The following is a 20,763-nucleotide window of genomic DNA, read 5'->3' as shown; positions in this document are numbered from 1 at the left end:
CGGGGGCCCTATTTAAGCGATGATGCACAACAGAGTCATTCTGGTTAATGTGAAGCCGTTTTTTGAAAAATGGAAGGTTTTGTGGGCGCTGTCTGGTTTTGTTTCACTGCGTTCCTCTCCGAGCGCTAATAGAATACTTCCTCTGTCCCCCCCCCCCTCTGCCAGAGGAGATACAGATGTTACGTGAAGTGTTGGGGATGTTTTTCAAATGAATGATGACATTGTTATCGCCCGTCGTCTTTGACCCTCACTTCCAAAAAAAAGAAAAGGTCTTGCTTATTCCCATGCATTGGTTCGTATTGGATGAATGAATGGTCCATGGTGATGCCATGATGACAGCCAACACATTAACTGACCTAATAGGGCAAATGGTACAACTGTGTGGTGAGCAACACTTCCTGTTTATGGGGCAGTGCACTTCTCTAATAAAACTGGGGACCATGCAATGAACTCATCAAGAGTCCTACGGATTCCGACTGACTGTTACAGTTATTGTCTAATGGATTTTTTTTTACCAGCATGAGCCTGTGTCAACAGGGCTAGGTAGGTAGGCCTACTACTTCATCTGAAACATTACACAATTGGATCTCCTCGTGATTGACTTCTGTGTTTCTCCAGTGAAGCAGTGCGTCAGCAGCGCCCTCTGCTGGTTTACAGAAAGTCATCTTTATAAACTAGGTGTGATGCCAGCACACACGCATGCAGTCAAAAAGAAGCGTTCAACACGCACCAAAGTCAGTCAGAGAGGCGCGCTGCTTTTGGGGAGCATTGAAGTCGGTCCGCGTTTTTCTGCTGCACTCCAGTACTTTCAGACGAGTTCCTTTTAACTCCGTAAAGATAAATATATAACCCGACCAGGCGTTCTCATCAGTTTTCAATATAAAGGAATGCCTTGAGCATCATTTTGTCTTAAGTCAAGGGGAATTGGAGCGAACAGTCTACTCTGAACACAGATGATGCGGAGAGATCAGGTCACAGTAGTTCGTCGATATGAACACAGCTCAACGGACCCTGAAATAACTGCTTTCATGGATTGATTATCTCAAATTGTTTTAGTTATTTTCACACAGAGGATTTTGTGTTTCTTCATTAGTCCGCATCATTTAAATTTGTGGATTTATTGAAAAGAGGGGGTTTTCGAAGGTCCGTCCGATACCTAATTATTGGAGTTGAATGAGGATACATTCCAATAATAGTTACGCCGGGGGTCAACGATCCGAAGAGGCGGATTTACAGCCCATTTGCAGGAGGGGAAATAATAGCCTAATTGGATTCCAACTCATCTTCCGCTTGCTGCTGAATCTACATTCAAGCCCATCACTATGTGGATTTATCTGTACACCTTTCTTTATCTACTAGGTGAGAAGAGGACGTGTGAAAATGAAATGCGCCGTCATCATAATTAAAACAGCTATATAGAAGTTATGGAATTCCCACAAAACGGGGGCATGCATGTTTTGCTTATCTGTCCACTTTTCTGATGTGGGGATTCGTCTATTTACAAGCGGCACGAAGCTATTCCTAATAACCGTGCGCGAGTAATTGCTATTAGTATTTTTAATTTGAACGCGGTATTTGATCGGCATCTTGTAATGAAACTTGAACTGTGCAGTCCAGTTGTATGGAGGAAGACGATAAACCCACAGCTTCCAGTCGCTATGGAGTAATTATTTGATATAATGTGTATAGGGTTCTACTTCTACTTTATATGAGTAAAGAGTGATCTGCATGGTCTTATATAATAATAATAATAATAATAATAATAATAATAATAATAATAATAATAATAATAATAATAATAATTATTATTATTATTATTATTATTATTATTATTATTATTATTATTATTAATATTATTATTATTATCACCACCACAATTATCACTTTCATTATCCTATTCTGCCCATCGTGGTTGGCCTCTATTGTATACTTTAAAGTTAAATGGCTTTAGGCTCGTCTCTCAATTGATCATCAATATACTTATAGATTAACTTTTTTATTTAAAAAAATCTATTTCCTATTTATGATTATTTCTATACTGATACAAGGTCCTTCCTCATCAGTCAGACGGTAATAAGGTATATAATAAAACGTCCACAAGGTGTCTCTCTTGTCACTTTACCAATAGGTGTCTGTTCTCAGATGGTACCTGGCTGTGTTTGAATCTTGCCTTCATTCAGGGCAAGATTGCTTCAGTCTCTGCCATCTGGATCTTGCCCTGATAACTTAATTCAAGACAAAGGCTAATTAATTGGCTAACTAGACAGCGAATAAATGTGGGCATTTCCTTTATTTTATTTATTTATGTGTGCATTTATTTATTTCAATATGTCTTTTTCAATGGATATCAATTGAAGCACATCACCAGCCTTCCATTTTGTTTTGTTTGCTTTGTTTGTTTTGGCAACACTTTAAAATTACATTTTTGTCTCAACTTATATTTCCATTTTGAATTGGCTTGACTCAACTTTAGATTTTTTTAAACAGTATAATTCCTAATTAAGGATTTGTATTAAAATGTATTAATATGACCGAAATAGACCTACCATTTAAGCAACCTATACACAACGACCATGAGGCTGACGGCCATCTTTTAGGAGGTCTTCACCACCTAATGATTATGGTAAATAGTGTAATAAAGAAAGTTTCCTTCCATATCCCCTTGAGACACTGATACATGTAGGCTCCTATAGGGCTGCCCCCTCCTACTTGATTCATCAATTAATTGGTCAATTTAGTCTTAGTTGTTATTCGATTATTATCGAAAAGGTTAATGTCATTCGAAAAGGTTCTCTGGTGTGGCACTTAGTTCAAAGAGGTCCCTCTGCATGACTGCATATATGGGAAACGCAATTTTACAGATTTGTTGATTAAACCAATGTCCTTTGACTATTACTGTAGTTGACTACAATACTGTATTTCTTCGAGGACACAGTCCTACTATGTACATGTGTCACCAGACAGGTCACAGTGCAGGCGCAGTCCTATGAAGTGGCATTGGAGTTAGTCGGTCAATTGACCTACCTTAAGCCCCGCCCCTACCCCTCAATCCTCCGATCACAACTGTTGATTGGAGGATCAAGAAAAGAGGGCGGGTTTGAGATAGGTAAATTACACTTCTTTAACGAAGGTGGGAGACACCATAGAGAGCTCCTGATATGATAGTATGACATACCTGGGCATATGGTACCATGATATTGCTTTTCTCAATGTTCTGTGATATCTTATGTGTTGCGCGATTTGATACAGCAATATATCACACGGTTTAATTTCATTCATTTCATTCAATGCTAGAATCATATTTCTTATTGACATAAAATGTCTGAATTAATATTATTACTAATGAGTAAAAAGCCTTGGGTCGATCATTACATGAAGGTCGAGGATTTTCTTTTTTTCTTTTTTGATTTTCAAGCATTTGTTTAATTTCCATTTGACAGTTTTCTTCCATTTCCAAGTTGAACATTAATGTCTTTGATCAGGAGCCTTGAAACAGTTTTGTGAAAAATACTGTGCCGACCGTCAACATATTGATATGATATGATTGTGATGCTATACAGTATTGCAGAGTGTTTCCCCCCTGTTCTGCTAGGATGGCCACTGGGCTGTGATGGTGTTATCAAACTGGCAAGTTTCTCATATAGGTAACGACCAGGCCCACCCTGCCCGCGGTCCCTGACACATTTTAGACAATGGACCTATCTCAAACACCACCCTCTTTTCTTGATCCTCCAATCACAACTGTCACTTCAAGTCAAGACCCGGAGGATCAAGACAAGATGGCGGGGTTTGAGATAGATCAATTATCAAACAAGAAGAACAATTTGCACAATGTACACACTACCATACACACGCAGACACAAACGTGCATGTAACACACACACAGGCCCGACATAGGCCCCCAAAGGCCCTCTACTCTTCATATTTTACCCGCACTGCTCTGTCTTCACAAGCTCACAAGCTCCTTGTCTGTCCCGTCACCCCCCTCCCTCTCTCTCTCCTCCCCCAGATCAGGCTGCATGCTCCTGGGGGGGCTCGTCTGCCCTGGCCCTGTCTGGAGACGGCCCCTGTGGAACCGCTGCCCACCCAGAGTCGTTGGACTGCGTTCAGGCCGGCGACATGTGCAACCAGGACGCCCAGTGCAGCTCGCGGTACCGGGTGATGCGCCAGTGTCTGGTGGGCAGGGAGAAGGACTCCATGCTGGACACCAACAGGGAGTGCCAGGCCGCCCTGGAGTTCCTCCTGCGCAGCCCCATGTACTGCTGCCGCTGCAGGAGAGGCATGAAGAAGGAGCTGCAGTGCCTCCAGAGCTACTGGAGCATACACATGGGACTCACTGAAGGTAAGCGGCCTCCATGCTGCGTGTAGACTCACTGCCTTCTCACGCTCTAACATGTTGGTTTTGCAAAAAAATTCATAATGGCCCACCGAGGTAAGCGTCGGGTGGTTGTGGGACGCTGTGTGGTCTTTCCTGGGCAAAACTAGTATCCGGCGACAGTGGCGACAGGAGGTAAAGCTGTCGTCGTCTGGTAATCAGAAGGTTCCCGGTTCGATTCCAGCACTGCGTCAAAGTGTCCTTGAGTGAGGGGCTTAACCCCCTAACTGCTCCCGATGAGCAGGTTGGCACCTCGCACGGTTGTCTCCGCCGTCGGTGTGTGAATGTGTGTGAGTGAATGGGTGAATGTGAGGCATAAGTTGTAAAGTGCTTGGGATAAAAGCGATATGAATGCAACATCTACCGTTTACTTTTAAATGGACCATATTCGGCCGGCTAGGTGGTGTAGTGGGCAAGGCGCTTGCCACCAATGCAAGAGACGCTGGGTTCGAGCCCAGCTCTCCGCATTGCTATCAGCTTGGCTGGTCGTTCATACTAACACAATTGGCAGTGTTAGAGGGTGGGAAAGCTGATGGGTGGGGATCGGACATTGTGGACAGCGACTCCTACAGGTCGGTTGGTGCGCCTGCGCAGCAGAATCAGGAAGCGACGGGGGCGGCGTGCCCTCCAAACGCAGACCCTCGCCGCTGAGAGATCGCGCTGTGCAGGTGAAAAGATGCGACGGCTGCCTCCTCGAGTACCGGAGGGGACACGTGATGTAAGACTTCGTCCACATTGCAGCCGGCTTGTGGGAGGCATGGCCTAACAGCGTTCGAGACAGGAGAGGGTAGAATTGGACGATACGAAATTGGGATGGGAGAAAAATAGAAAATGGGAGAAAAAAGTTGATCAAAAAAATAAATGGACCATATTCACACGGCGGCCGTCTCACTCTCACGTCGTGCTCAGGATGGGATTCCTTTCCACCCTGCTCCCACGTATATATGTGGTCTATGGTCCGTAGCAACTGGTGGATCCGTCTGTCCTTGTGGAGGTTGAAAACCTGTCATCACTGCGTGTCGCACATTCTTCAGATGCATTGTCACACTGACGAAGGTCAGAGTGTCGACACAGCCAGTGAACAGTAGCCGGGAAGGCCTTGGCTCGGAGCACGCTTGCTTGCCCCCGCTGTGGGCGTGACTTTAGCTCGCTCCTTGTGCAGTAATTGTATTCCATTTATTGCACGCTACCACACGGGTCTGACTAAAGGAGAGTCCCCATGGTCTTCTGTCTCATTCCCTTAGGAGATTTATTAGGTACAGGTAGATTGATTGTGCAATTTATGCAGTAAGTTGCAGAATGCCATGATAAATGGCATGTGCAAATGAAATATATGTACAACACATTAATTTGTATGAATCCCAAATTTTCCTTATCGTGTTTGTTTGTTTGTTTATTTGTTTGTGTGTTTTTTTGGTATGCATGTCCAGTTTGTTTTCCATACGAATTCTCCAAAAGCAATAATCCAGACAAAGCACCAGCTGTACACCACACACATGAAAAAGAAAAGTACCTACTTAGTGAAGATATTCACTACAGCACCCCCTAATGTTGCCCCGTTCCCCCAAGCCCCCATAAAGTGTTACCCAGAACCCCTCCGATGAAACATTTATGATTTTCCAGCTTTTCCTCCTGCTCTCCAAGGTAATGGAGCAGTAATAGGATTACGTTAAGAGGACCTGTTATGGCAGGCCTATTGGTTTTCACCTAAAGTGTTCTATATTACCATATTATTAGGTTACAACCCCACTCCTCGATGGCCCTTATGTGTCCACTTACACACAGGACACAAGATCCACGTAGCACTCTTGTGGAAAATCTTGCGGAAATATTCTGGTTTTCACAGTTCTATTAACATATAGGAAAAGAGTGACAATGCGCCCCGGCTTGATACGGTCCTACTGCTCAGTCCCACAGCACATTGCACGCACACACACACGCACACACACACACACACACAGACTGCTCAGTCAGAACACTTCAGCCGACTGAACCAGAAACATCGGGGGCACGTGTTGCACATGGTGTGCGTCGGAGAGCGGCGGGACTGAATGATGTCATTCCAGGGGGATGGACATGCTTTACGGACACGGTCTATTTACGAGCGTCTCCTGACGACGTCTCCGCGTCAAGTCCTGTAAAGACGGAGGGCGTGCTGTAAGTCAGCTGCTTCCATCACGCAAGGAGCGCTGGCTGAGCGTGGCTAAGTCCTCTGGCCTATGCACATTCTGGTGTGTTTTATTATTTCTTTTTAACTGTGATATGATCCGTGAAGCCATTGGCCATGCCGACTGCTCATAGCAACCAGCTACACTCCATCAAGCTGATGGCAGCGGACGGTCCCTGACACCAGTTCAAGTGAAATGTAATGATACGGATGTTTATCCTGGCCTTCTGTCGCTATTTCTCTACTTTCCTCCATCTCTCTCTCTCTCTCTCTATGTCCATCATTCTGAATGGATGCATCATGGTCGTCTCGTTCTGTGTTGTGAATGCACTGAACAAGCTGTCTCGGTCTGGGGAGGAGATGTAGTGCACCTCTTCTGCATGCCGTATGCCGTCCTTGGCGGTCTGGTGAGATGTAGTGCGCCACTCCGGCACGCCGTGTCCATGTCCTTCACGGTTGGCACTCGCCTTGCTTTCGCCGCGGGCCGATGGGAGAACACGCCTCTCACACTGGCGGTGTCCCGTTTTGGCCCCTGCCGTCCCGAGAGAAGAGGCTTTAATGCAGACGAGAAAGCTCTTACAGTGCGGCTTTAATCTAATCACTGATCCATTGTGCAGTCGACCAGGCTTTTGTTAACTGGAAATAAGCAGTGTATAACATCCTAGTCTCTGGAAACAAAACACCAAAGGTTGATTCCCCACAGGCCCCGCCCAGAGAAAATGCTGCTAAAGACACTTTAAAAATCGGTTGTGGACAAAACAGGAACGTTTCGACATAGCCCTCTGGTCGGCAGGAGAGAGAGAGAGAGAGAGAGAGAGAGAGAGCAGTTACTGTACAGGCGCTTTGAAAGTTTGATTTTTACTTTATCCTTGTGTAAAGACAGACTCAGAGAGAGAGAGAGAGAGAGAGAGAGGGTTGGAGCGAGAGAGAGAGAGAGAGAGAGAGAGAGAGAGAGAGAAGGTTGGAGCGAGAAAGGGTGAAAAGGACAAGGAAGACAGACAGACAAAGACGGGATGGTGTGCTATATATGTTTTATATTGATAAGCTCTGCATGAGGCCCGGTGCCTGGTGGCTGGCTTGAGTACACACTGATCTACTGTGGTGGTGGACACCTCAGGTCAGTGCAGATAGTCCACAGAAAGAGTCTCAAACGAGCCTGAACATTACAACCAGTGAATGTGTCCCATTGCTTAAACATGTAACAACAGTATGGCTTCTCAGTTAGAATGAAGTTGTTTCAAATGTGCAATGTTTGTGATGATTGTGAAGCCAAGAATAGTAGAGCAAGTGCACCAAATCTTGAGAACTGGTGTTGACTGAATATTAAACCCACAGACCCCCCCCCCCAAAGCTGACACAGTAATGTGATTTAAAACACAATTTAAGTTTCCTGAAACGCCCTGTGGGCTTGTTAAAAGGTTATGTTGGTAATATGTTTATGTAGACGGATATAAAAATAAAGAAAAAACATCCAGAGATTTTAGAAGGGTGTGGAATAAAATTATAGACCCCCCCCCCCCCAAAAAATGATTGTGAATTAATCATTTCAAAACAAACAACAACTGTCATAACAAATGTTGTCTTTACCTCTGTATGTCTGACTGGAAGTCTTTTTTAACGATTTCTCAAACCCGAAATCTGCACATCATGTTAGGATTTATTAAAACGCCACTGAGTGACTGAACACGCAGAGGCACTGTACAAGAAGGGCCAGAGCCGACTCTACTTCCTCAGAAGGCTGAGATCCTTCAATGTCTGTACAAGGATGTTGAGGATGTTCTATGAGTCGGTGGTGGCGGGCGCCTTCTTGTACGCTGTGACCTGCTGAGGCAGCGGACTGAGAGCAGGGGACACAAACAGGCTGGATAAGCTGGTCAGGAAGGCCAGTAGCGTGGTTGGGGTGGAGCTGGACTCCCTAGCGAGGGTGGCGGAGAGGAGGAGCCTTGCTAAGCTCCAGGCCATCAGGGAAAATCCCTCAAACCCACTATACACAGACTTGGCTGACAGGAGGAGCATGTTCAGTGCTAGGCTCACACTACCTAAATGCACCACTGAACGGCACAGGAAGTCCTTCATTCCAACAGCCATCAGACTATACAATGCATCACTGTGCCTCACTGAGCACAGAGTGACAGTTACCATCTTCCTGGACTCTTACTTTTGAAACAGCACTGTGCAATACTACACCTACTGTAGACCTCAGTATATTTTTACTGTACTTATTTACTGTATATTTTATTCCATTTTATTCTATTTTATTCTACTCTTATCTTAGGCAATTTGATTTGTTTTGTTATTCTTATTTGTGACCTGTTCTGTCTAAATGTTTAATGTTGAGCGATTTGCAGTGTCAAATTTCCCTCGGGATAATAAAAGTATTTCTATCTATCTATTCTATTCTTCTAACATTAGCTGTCTATCACATACAATTAATGCTGATTTCAATTAAATTCAATTCAAAAAACGTTATTAGTCCCGCAGGGGGCAATTTAAGGCATGAATACGGCAAACAGCTGCACTTATACACATCCAAGACAGAACAGGGGACAAGAGACATACATTACACTATTAAAGCACAAGAGACATGACACTGTTACAACAGGATCCTTATAATTATTGTTGATCTGTCAAGTCTAATAAATAAATTCTGTCAGAACAAAAGAAGTGCACTTTCGTCAAAACATTTAAAATCAGGCGGCCGGGTAGCGCAGCGGACTAAGCGTCACCACAGAGACAGTGGGATCGAATCCAGCTGTGGTGCTTCCGGGTTGGCCGACCGTCCATACTAACACAATTGGCAGTGTTAGCGGGTGGGAAACCCGGCAAGGGTGGGTCCTGGTCGTTGTAAACAGCGACTCCTACAGTTCGGTCGGGGCGCCTGCACAGCAAGGGAAGGATCTGGGAAAGGTAGTGTGACTGTTATGGTTTGACACCGACCCCAAACGCTACGACACAAAGAGAGTTGTTTCAGAGTTGCCAAAAACAAGGGCTTGTTTTATTTCACTAAATAGCAGCATAAACTTGGTTGAGAACAAACAAAGACTGGGATACAAGCATAGAAGAATGTTGCTGCTCTGCAGCTTCTCCCGGGATGGTTCGTCTGAGGAATCAGACGGTGACGTCAGAGCCGCTCTGCAGAATCCTCTCGGCAGCTCTCCCGAGGTGGTAACGGGACCGAGAGGGAGAGAGGGAGCGGGTTAGCTCAGAGTACAGTAGGGAACAGAGCAGGTGACAGGAGAAGTGACTTGTCCCAAAACAGAGTAATCCAAGTGACTGAATCTTCGGTGTAAATACACACTGTGAGTAATGTCCCAACAACAAATCCACGTGATAGAATCTTCGGTGCTAATACACACTGTGAGCGAAGTCCCAATAATAATCCAAGTGATAATATCTTCGGTGTGAATACACACAGTGAGCGAAGTCCCAATAATAATCCAAGTGATAATATCTTCGGTGTGAATACACACAGTGAGCGATGTTCAAGCAAATATTATCCCAAATGAACAATCCAAAAAGCAGGCACAGGGTGAGTGACAGTCTGACAAAAAGCAGGATCTCTTCAGTGTTTAACACACACGAAAAACGAATAGGGTCAAAGACAGTCTAGCAAAACTCACCCAGGCGCTGTGCGTAAAGAGAGCAGGATCAAACAGGGCGAGCGCGTCGCCACGGGGAACGGGTTGTCCAAGCGGAATACTTCTTGAATATCCTGGGAGGCAAAGCACAGGGGAAAACAGCAGGCAAGGAAGGAACGGCGAATGCTGATGATATATCAAAACGATCCAACAACACTTGATGGGGAATATATAATCAGAGGAATGCTTAATGACAAGCTGTGACAGCTGCGGGATGAGATTGACAAGCGTGTGGTTGGGGAAGCACCAATCAAACGGCGTCTACGGGAAGAAGCGTGTGAATAGGAGAATGCAATTGATTAACAGAAAACTAAAGGAACAGAGCGAGTAGGCTTAAAGGAACAGAGCGAGTAGGTGAGCAACGGACAAAACCTCACAGTGACCTTCCACACGTTACACTCTCCCAGTGAGAGTCCGCGCTGCCAGGTGAAAAGAAGCGGTGGGCTGGGTACACATGTGTTGGAGGAAGCATGTGATAGTCTCCGGCCTTCCGGAACAACGGTAGGGGGTAAAGTGCGCAACGACCAGGAAGGGGATTGGGAATTGGCATAACGACTAACATTGGAAGGGGAGAAAAACGGAAAAAGAAGGGGGAAAAAGATAATAAAAAAAAAATGTAACCCTTGTGGCTCCCTGGTCATGAAAACTACTTTTTTGAAATATTTTGTGTGTGTGTGAGCACAGCGGTGTCTGTGTTTATTATTATTTCATGAAATTGGGAAAATATCTTCATTTTACATATATGTTCATTGTGTCAAAAGCTTATCATTTGAAACACTCTAAAAAAATAGTTATAGTGTTTAGTACCTACGGGGGACCTGGTCATGTTTTCTACTCCATCCACTTCCATGTTAATAAAACCGCTATAAAACCGCCATAAAACCGCAAGTCTAATTTATTTTTATTTTTATCTCTAATCTCTAATTTTCACATCATATATCGATAAATAAACAGAATAATTACACCAGGCATTCAAAATACATACAATACATACCTTTTAGTAATAGATTAGTACTAACCGGTGCTTACTAACGCTTACTACCGGCTATTTCTGACCGAAATAGTCAACCTTTCTTTTTTATAATGGCAGATTCTTATTCACAGGAATTTTGTCCATTTTTCACACGCTGTAATATGGTGTCTAAAATTTATAGAAATATGATGAATATGGATATGAATATGAATTTTTTCAATAAAAACAGACATGGTATCAAACGAACACAAATATAAGTGGTTAAAATTCGGAAATATTTGTAATTTGTTACAGATATCTTGAGATTGGGCTATTAATGTTAATCATGGGGAATTTTTTTTTTTTAAATAGTAAACAGTTAAAATTATATGGCTTTAAACATGATGTATCATTTCATCTCTTAAGCCCAGTGAGTGTCACAATCCTTAGGAAGCCACAAGGTTATTTAAATCAAGGGGTCAAAAGGTGCATATTAGTGAACTGACCATTCCTTGTACTGTGGCCATTCACCAGTCGAATGGCCTCTGGAACAAAACCAAACTTCCTTCTGTTTGTTTTACAGGCAGGCTCTCTAAAGTGCTTTCCTGATGGCAACAAGTCAAAACACACATTTACATTTACATTTAGTCATTTAGCTGACGCTTTTATCCAAAGCGACTTACACGTTCTGTACGACAAGTTATCAGGAAGGGCACAACTCTATCAGCTGAGTAACAATGTTCAGTGCTGTGTGTGTGTTACAGTGCTACCGTGTAGGTTAGTATATTAGGACAAGTGCACAGGTAAGGTTTGTTAAGGTTATATTTTTTATATATATATTTTTTCATTTCAGATATTGGTTGAAGAAGTCACCAATAGCACCTTTAAATCTGAAGATTTAGGGGTTTTGATCCATCTAACCTTATTTTGCAGTCTTTCAAACAATCCTTTTAGAAACATTTGAATAATTGAAATAAATATTGCTATTGATTTGATTTTATTAGACATTTTTAAAAATACAAGATTCCAGAAAAACGTCAAGGATGCTACACAAAAAAGTCAAGACTTATTTCCATTGTGGTCCTTGGTCTCAGACAGACAAGCAATACAAAACATGACCATAAATAACAATTTGACAAACTACATAGACATTTTAAATGCAGTACAAACGTAGCCACAGGCAACAATGTATCAGACACCATTTTCATGCATTTTAAAATCTAGTTTTTGACATTGTTGAGGAGCCATGATTTAACTTTTTTCTTAAAATTGTGCCGGCTACTGGTGCATTTTAGCTGTGAAGGTAGCAAATTCCAATTTGTGGCTCCCCAAAATTTAAAAGAACATTTGCCCATATTAGTTTTGAACCTTGGAATATGCAGGTCAGCAATGCTGGCTCTGGTGTTATGGGTATGCATGTCCCTGTTCCACTGAAAATAATTTGTAAGATAAGAGGGGGCCCTATTATTATAAATGTTGTGAACTATGTTGAGCTGAAGTTGAACGGACCCTGGCTTCCAGAGGGAACCAGCCCAGCAACTGGAAGTGTTGTTTGCCCACATGTGCTCTGGAGGCTAGTCCTAGAGTTAATCGGATGAGTTTGTTCTGGGAAACCTGTAACTTATCTTTTAAAACTTTGGTCAGACCTCCGTACCAAGAACAGATAGCATAGTCGAAGAAACCTATAACCTTTTCTATTCTTCCTACCCAGTAGTGGAAAGTATTTTTACTCAAATACTGTACTTAAGTATTTCGAGCTACGTGTACTTTACATTTCAAAGGACATATTGTACTTTTTACTCTACTACATTCATGTGAACCCATCAGTTACTAGTTACTTTGAAGAAAAAGATTTAGCATAGAAAACATGGCGAAAATTTATGAAGATTATATACTTTCACATTTGAAGCCTGACAACTTCAAGAGGACGTAATCAGCAGCATAACTGGACCACATACCACTTCAACATGACCTTTAGAGGATCAAGGTTTGAATGCCCCCAAGCACTGGAATACACAAACATCATGTAGAAAGAATACTTTTACTTTAGATACTTAGGGGTATCTAAAGTAAGATCTGTCTACAGATGAGGTCTGCTATTGAATGAACAGTAAATTCAATAGAAAATACTTCTCCAAATAGTAGAATTTTAAATAATACTCATTTATCTGGGTATTTCCACCACTGTTCCTACCCTGTGTAGATTAGGGCTTCTTTCCCCAGAAGGATTCATCTGAAAGTTATGCACCATATGGTTGAGTCACAGTGCTAAACGCTGGCCGGGGGAACGAGTCCATGAACTTTACTGCAGTGGCGGCTGGTGAAGATTATTCTAGGTGGGGCGGAACTATGTGTTGGGGATACGGGTTCCGCACAGACAATATTGTTGCTTTCCTGTCTGCAAATCAGTTCCGGTTAGCTAGCATTAGCAAGCAGACAGTTTTGACGTTGCATTGATGTCAAATCTTAACACTTTGAGATTTGGTTCCAAATGTAAAGTGCACTACAAATGTATTGTTATTATTATGTTGAATAAACGTTAATAAACTAACTATTTTACCCAAAGTTATATCCATGAAATTCGGATTTCGGACGGAGCAGTTAGCTAACGTTGGCTCAGTTGCTAAATCGGGAGCATGTCTATGTTCCCCGGGTCCTATGTTCCCCGGGTCCTATGTTCTAGGGGTGGGAATCACCAGTTTCATCATGATACGATACGATATAGATTCTTTGGACAACGATACGATATTTGCCGATATCACAAAGTCTCTCACGATACGATTAGATTCAGGTGCCTGCGATCGATATGAGATGATATCATATGCCCATTTAACACAATCAGTAACATTTAGATCAACAAAAAAAAGGTAATGAAAATATCATTTGACATTTGTATTTTTGAGCTCTTCCAGACATTTAAAGGAAAATCAATCTATTGTTTTTAATACAAATAGACCTCCTGTTCACTGTAAAGTGCCACGTTTTTATATATTGAGCTTTAAACTTTAAGCTAAATTTTTTGGAACTCAAAACTCACAACCTCCCTCTCCCAAACCGTTCCTACAACAATTTGTTGATGTTGCATGATCATGTATAGGCCTACATTTATTATGTATTATATTGTTTATGTTTAAATAACATTTAAACATCAAACTCCTCTGACCTCATCTGGTCTTTCCAAAGACGCGCGCACACACACACACAGAAAGGGAGAATGCTATGCTGTAACATCTACACACACGGAGCTACTGCTGTTGTTCTTGGGCGGATATGAGACTCGCCACAGGATTTTCAAAATAAGAGTATCAATATGAATTGATCTTTTTACATCGCATCGATCCGATTCGATTGTTGATAATTACATCGATGTATCGATCTGGATCGATGTATCGTCCCACCCCTACTATGTTCCCCGCTTGATTGATTGATTGAAAATTTTAGACCACCAGCCCTGATTCCAAACTCTAACCTTAACCAACTTCGAAAGAGGGCCTAAGCTTAACCAGTTCGAAACAAGGCGGACATTAATAATTAATAAAATAATAAAGATTTATAAAATGTTCAATCTATTAATCAATCAAGCCGGGAACATAGGACCCGGGGAACATAGGACCCGGGGAACATAGGGATGATCCCGCCAAATCAACCAGACAACTTCCAAATTCATAATTTCCAAGGGTGTTGACTAAGTAGCTAACTTATATGTAGTTTTCCTTCAGCTCATGAACTGATCGGAATGTTTTAGGGAACTCTTTTGGGCGACGTTATACCATGTTTTGTCCTGATTATATAGCATTAGCGTTAGCTCGCTACTGTTGTGTGGTGGAGCCGTGGAGGTCTGGAGAGGAGAGAAGATTAGCTGGCTACCTAACCATCGGCTAGCCATCTATCTATAAGATAACAAGTGATGACTTCTGTTTAACTCAAATGTTAAAGCATACTGAAGCATATTTTTCGCTTGCTTACCTTATACAGCCTTGTGTTATGAGTTGGGTAGGTGTGTAGGACCCAGGTGCAGTGTAGAACGGATAAGATGAGGCAGGTGTTGATTTTCAAACAAAAGGATACTCTTTTATTTAGACTCTGCAAAAGGAAACACGCAGACAGGCGTATAAACAAAAGGGGAGATACACTGTCTCCAAAAACACGTCGGAGCAACTACAAATTTAAATACACGGTAAATGGGAAAAACAAAGGGGAGAAAACTATGTCTCCAAAACAGGTAACGAAAAGAAACACGTGGGTAGACGGCGCTACATAAGCATTGCACAAGCTTTACTCACAACAGTGTACTCACGGGAAGGTTCAGTGATCGACTGACAATCTGAATAGTAACCAGGAAGAACATTATAAGGCCAACTTAACTATACACACCAGGTACCAATTAGTGCAATCAGGGCAGATAGACAGGTAATTACCATCGGGTAACGCTAGGGCTTTTGCTCCCAGAATAGCAAAACCCCAAACGTTACACCTTGTTGTTGATGTCCACATTCAGCTTAATCTACTTAAAAGGCGGAGGCGGAGGATGTAAGACACGCTTCCCCACCGCTCCTGAGTGTGTGACTAAACTTATATACTACACTCTTATCAAACTGAACACATATGTTGAGTAGGTGTCTGAACAGCCATTTAAACCTAACTTGATGAACTATTGTTGATATCAGTGCTGAAATATAACTTATAATGCCGAATACACGAAAAGGAGGCCCGCCAGCAGACACCACAGAGGCCGGCGACGAAACCGGGATCCTAACTGCTGGACTACTACAAGCCATGATGGGCTCTCTTAAGACCGATATCTTTGCTAAGATCGACTCCCTTTCAAACTCAAAGACGAGCTAAAAGAGTCGATTGAGAAAGTACAAAACAAACTTGATACGCAAGGAGAGGTTATAGTGGAGTTGGAACGCGGCGCCACAGATAACAGCACCCGCATCAGCGAATTGGAAACCACCGTCGGCTCCCTGGTGACCAGGGTAGAATACCTAGACAACAGATGTGAGGATATGGAGAGCAGAATGCGGCGAAACAACATCCGTCTGCTGGGTGTACCAGAGGGAGCAGAAGGTCCACGACCAACTGAGTACATAGCCGGGCTGCTCCAGAAGCTACTCGGCCTGGAGGAGAAGCCACTACTGGACCGAGCTCACCGCACCCTACGGAGTCGCCCCCGAGAAGGAGAGCCCCCACGACCGTTTATCATCAGGGTACACTACTTCCACATACGCAACGATATGATGCAGCAAGCGGGGAAAAGGTCTCCCCTGCTCCTCGATGGGAAAAGGATCTCTATCTTTGCGGACTATACAATGGCAGTAGCTAAGAAGCGAGCTAGCTTTGGAGAGGTGAAACGCCTGCTGCGAACCTGCCATGGAGTGAAGTATGGACTTGTTTACCCTGCAGTTCTGAGGCTAACTCTACCGGACAACTCAACACACCGATTCGAAGACCCAGCTTTGGCAGCCGACTTCATCCAAAACTATCTGAAAACGGCGACTGTGCCTAGATAACCAAAAGATCACATAGCTGGTTGTATTAGCAGGCTAGCCGACAAGCTATCTAGTATGGACTATCGATGACACTCAGAAGCTGTTAATCTTCCACTTGTCCTGGTGGGTGAGTAGGCTACATAAACACGACATTCAATGCAGACACGAACACTCTATAACCTATCTTCTGTGCCATTCACAATAAGCATATAACCTTCTAATTGTTTACCATCAGTAGCCTACTTAGCCGACAGGCTAACCAACAATGCTGGCTAGCTGCGTTAGCTCTATGGCTGATGCAGTTAGCCTAGCAGGAACAACACTAGAGAGCTGTTATTTTGTCGCTTTCTCACTTTTTTTTTCTCTCTTACCTTGGTCGGGGAGTAAAATACACAACTGACTGTTGCTGTAACGTGACCCTCAACATACATTACATTCTCTGTTTTCACCTACAGTAAACATAATATCACTTAGGTCTTTCTAAGTTTTATTTTCCAACATTGTATGACATCAAATAACACTCTGGCAGTTAACTAGTTGATCTCTTTTGTCAACAACTGATTGTTAAATAAGTATAAAAAAAGAAAACGGAATCATGTGAAATGTATGTATTTTTTTTGTTTTGTTTTATATATATATATACATTTTTACACATTTATTTTGAAGGCTAAACGTCCTAATCTGTCCTTCCGGACCGGAAATCTTATTGTTGTTGCTTGCCTACCCTAAACTGGTAGTAATGAGCCACGAGAGAAGCTGGAGTTTAAATTGAGGTTGTATTGTCTTTTTGGCTGAATGCTCCAGAAAATCTAATTTGACTAAATTTCAACTACTCACTCCATTCAATCAGTACCATTGCAAACCGTATAGCTCTCCAATGTCCTGCATTATTACAGTGACAGTGTATATTGTACCCTGTTGGAAGACTGACAACTTGAAATTAAATTTGTTATTTGGAGATAAGACACACCGGGGCACTAAGAGCTCTCTAATGTCCATATCAAGCTACTCTAGTGTTGGTCCATATTACCATATGGACGTGTATAGCTGGACATAGACTGTGGGTGCGTGGTTGAGCTTCTGTCCTTGAAGCTTATACACTTGCCTGATAAGTGTTTATCATCAGCAGCCAACTATCTCGTGCGGATATAAACCACCTACAAGGACAATGTTTGGTTGGTTGCAAATTTTTTAGCACAACCTTCAACAACGGATTGTTAAATAAATTTAAAAAAAAATGAATCATGTGAAATGTATGTGTTTTTTATTTAATTTTTTATATACATTCTCACACATTTATTTTGAAGGCTAAACGTCCTAATCTGTTTTTCCGGACCGGAAATCTTATTGTTGTTGCTTGGCTACTCTAAACTGGTAGTAATGAGCCACGAGAGAAGCTGGAGTTTAAATTGAGGTTGTATTGTCTTTTTGGCTGAATGCTCCAGGAAATCTAATTTGACTTAATTTCAACTATTCACTCCATTCAATCAGTACCATTGCAAAACGTATAGCTCTCTTTTTTTTGGCTGAATGCTCCAGAAAATCTAATTTGACTTAATGTCAACTATTCACTCCATTCAATCAGTGCCATTGCAAACCGTATAGTTCTCCAATGTCCTGCATTATTACAGTGACAGTGCATATTCGATCCTGTTGGAAGACTGATAACTTGAAATCAAATTTGTTATTTGGAGATAAGACACACAAGACTACTATCTCGTGCGGATATAAACCACCTACAAGGACAATGTTTGGTTGGTTGCACTTTCTTAGCACAGTCTTCTAATATTGGACTGTATCCTATAACTGATTCCCTACTGATGAGACACTCAATACAGACCGGTACATGATGCAACCTACCCTCTGTTTTATCCACAGTAAGAATTAGGACTGGGCGATTCTTGTTAAAATGTGAATCACGATTCTTTTCTCTAAGAATTGAGATCACGATTTTCTCATACGATTCTTATTTTCTCAATAAAATAATTTATTGCACTTCTTCAGACAACACAATATATATGAAAGTGCTTGACTTAAACTGAGATTGCATAGATCTATGAATCGAGATCGCGGTTATTCTTATTTTATTTTTATTTTTTTTCAGATTAATTGCCCAGCCCTAGTAAGAATACAGCTCTCTAAAAAGTTTATCATTAGTAGTTTATTATTCTCTGTGGACATAAGCCACTTGCATTGTAGTGCCAATGTTTAGTTGTCCACACCTGATTTATGTTTGATGTTCATGTTTGATTTATCTTGTACCAATGGTCACACATCTCAGGTAGCATAGAGTAAAGGTTAGTTACCATGATTTTCTCTAGGCTATTTTGGTATTTAGGGTTTTGCTTGCATCTCACAGATGCTTCGGCAAGGGAAGGGAAGGGGTGTTTTCTGTGTTCTTTGTGTGTTTTGTACTGTATTATTTGTTCTTGTTTTGTATGTTTGTGTTTTCTGTACTGTATTATGTGTTCTTGGTTCTAGTGTTTTCTGTACTGTATTACTCGTTTTTGTTCTTTGATTTTACACACTCAAGGTCAACCAAAATCTCTGGTCTACATGGTACCCTGTTCTTTACACATCTTCTCTTTCCCAAGACATGACCCAGCCAGGTGTAGCCAGCTCGATAGGAGGAAATGGTCTTAATCTTATCACTTGGAATTGCAGAGGCATTAATAACCCAGTTAAACGTAGTAAGGTTCTCCACCACCTTCACCAATTAAAGGCTCACATTATTGTTCTGCAGGAGACTCATCTTAAAACCTCACAACATTCCAGTCTTAGAAGCAGATGGGTGGGTCAAGTGTTTCACTCCTCATTTCAGAGTAAGGCCAGGGGGGTGGCTATTCTAATTCACAGATCAGTACCTTTTATATGTTCCAATGTGATTGCAGACCGCAATGGCAGATATGTAATTGTCAGCGGTAGGTTATTTAACACAAATGTACTCCTTGTCAATATCTATGCTCCTAACTGGGACAATGGGGATTTTTTTAAATCTGTTTTTCCACTCTCCCTGATATGTCTTCCCACATGTTGATAGTAGGAGGTGACTTTAATTGCTGGCTGGACCCACATTTGGACCGTTCCTCCACTAAACCTACCACTTTGACAACCTCAGCTAGGGTAGTCCGGACCTTTATGTCTGATTATGCGGTTTCTGACCCTTGGAGATTATCTAACCCATCTGGTAAAGTATACTCCTTCTTCTCACCAGTCCACCACACCTTCACACGTATAGACTACTTCCTTGTAGACGACAGACTTCTTCATTCCGTATCTTCATGCTTGTATAATCCAATAATTATCTCTGATCATGCCCCTGTTACCCTAGTAGTAGTCTTTCAGGCTGACACCAACCTACGACCACCCTGGCGCCTGAACACCCACCTGCTCAGTAAAGATGACTTTGTAAATTTTGTGTCAAACCAAATAGATTTTTTCTTAAGTACAAATAGAACCCCAAACATCTCTGCATCGACTCTCTGGGAAACTTTGAAAGCCTATCTCAGAGGCGAAATAATTTCATATGCTGCATATGAGAGGAAACAGAAAAATACCAGACTATCTGTACTGAAGCGCAGTATCGCTCAATTAGACAATATATATGCTGTATCACCATCTCCAGATGCTTATAAGGAGCGTCTAGCTTTGCAAGCAGAACATGATACACTACTGACAGATCAGGTTACTGAACTGCTTATCAAATCTAGAAGCAGTTATTACGAACAAGGAGATAAAGCCAAAAAATTACTAGCTCACAAGCTGCGACAGGTCTCATCTTCACACCAGATTCCTAAAGTCCGCACATCGTCTGGGATATCCTTAGACCCCAAAGAGATCAATAACGAATTTAAGTGTTTCTACCAATCTTTATATACATCTGAAAACGAACCCGATATCTCAGAATTAGATGACTTCTTCCACACCCTCGATATTCCTTTAATTAGCCAAGACCTGGTAGGAAAATTAGAACAGCCACTTACTACTGAAGAACTATCTATGGCCGTAAAATCTCTTCAATCCGGGAAAAGTCCAGGACCGGACGGCTACTCAGCCGAGTTCTACAAGAAGTTTCTTCCTAAGATAGCCCCTATCCTAAACGAAATGTACAATGAAGCATTTGTAAATGGCACTCTCCC

The 20,763-nt window shown here is 42.2% G+C and overlaps 1 protein-coding gene across 1 annotated transcript in view; it reads left to right on the top strand.

Moving 5' to 3' along the window:
* The first annotated feature begins 785 nt into the window (after positions 1–785).
* LOC311235315 (GDNF family receptor alpha-2-like) overlaps positions 786–20,763 on the top strand; it is a 257,806-nt gene continuing 237,828 nt past the window's right edge. Inside the window, exons 1-2 of the mRNA XM_084322740.1 lie at positions 786–1,359; positions 4,010–4,342. Of these exons, the coding sequence (XP_084178866.1) occupies positions 1,323–1,359; positions 4,010–4,342 (370 nt within the window). The 5' untranslated portion in view covers positions 786–1,322. The remainder of the gene's footprint in view (positions 1,360–4,009; positions 4,343–20,763) is intronic.

This window comes from Notolepis coatsorum, assembly GCF_963971535.1.
Source record: "Notolepis coatsorum genome assembly, chromosome: 10".
In the NCBI taxonomy this organism is placed as follows: Eukaryota; Metazoa; Chordata; class Actinopteri; order Aulopiformes; family Paralepididae; genus Notolepis; species Notolepis coatsorum.
This window is presented reverse-complemented; position numbering and strand designations above follow the sequence as displayed.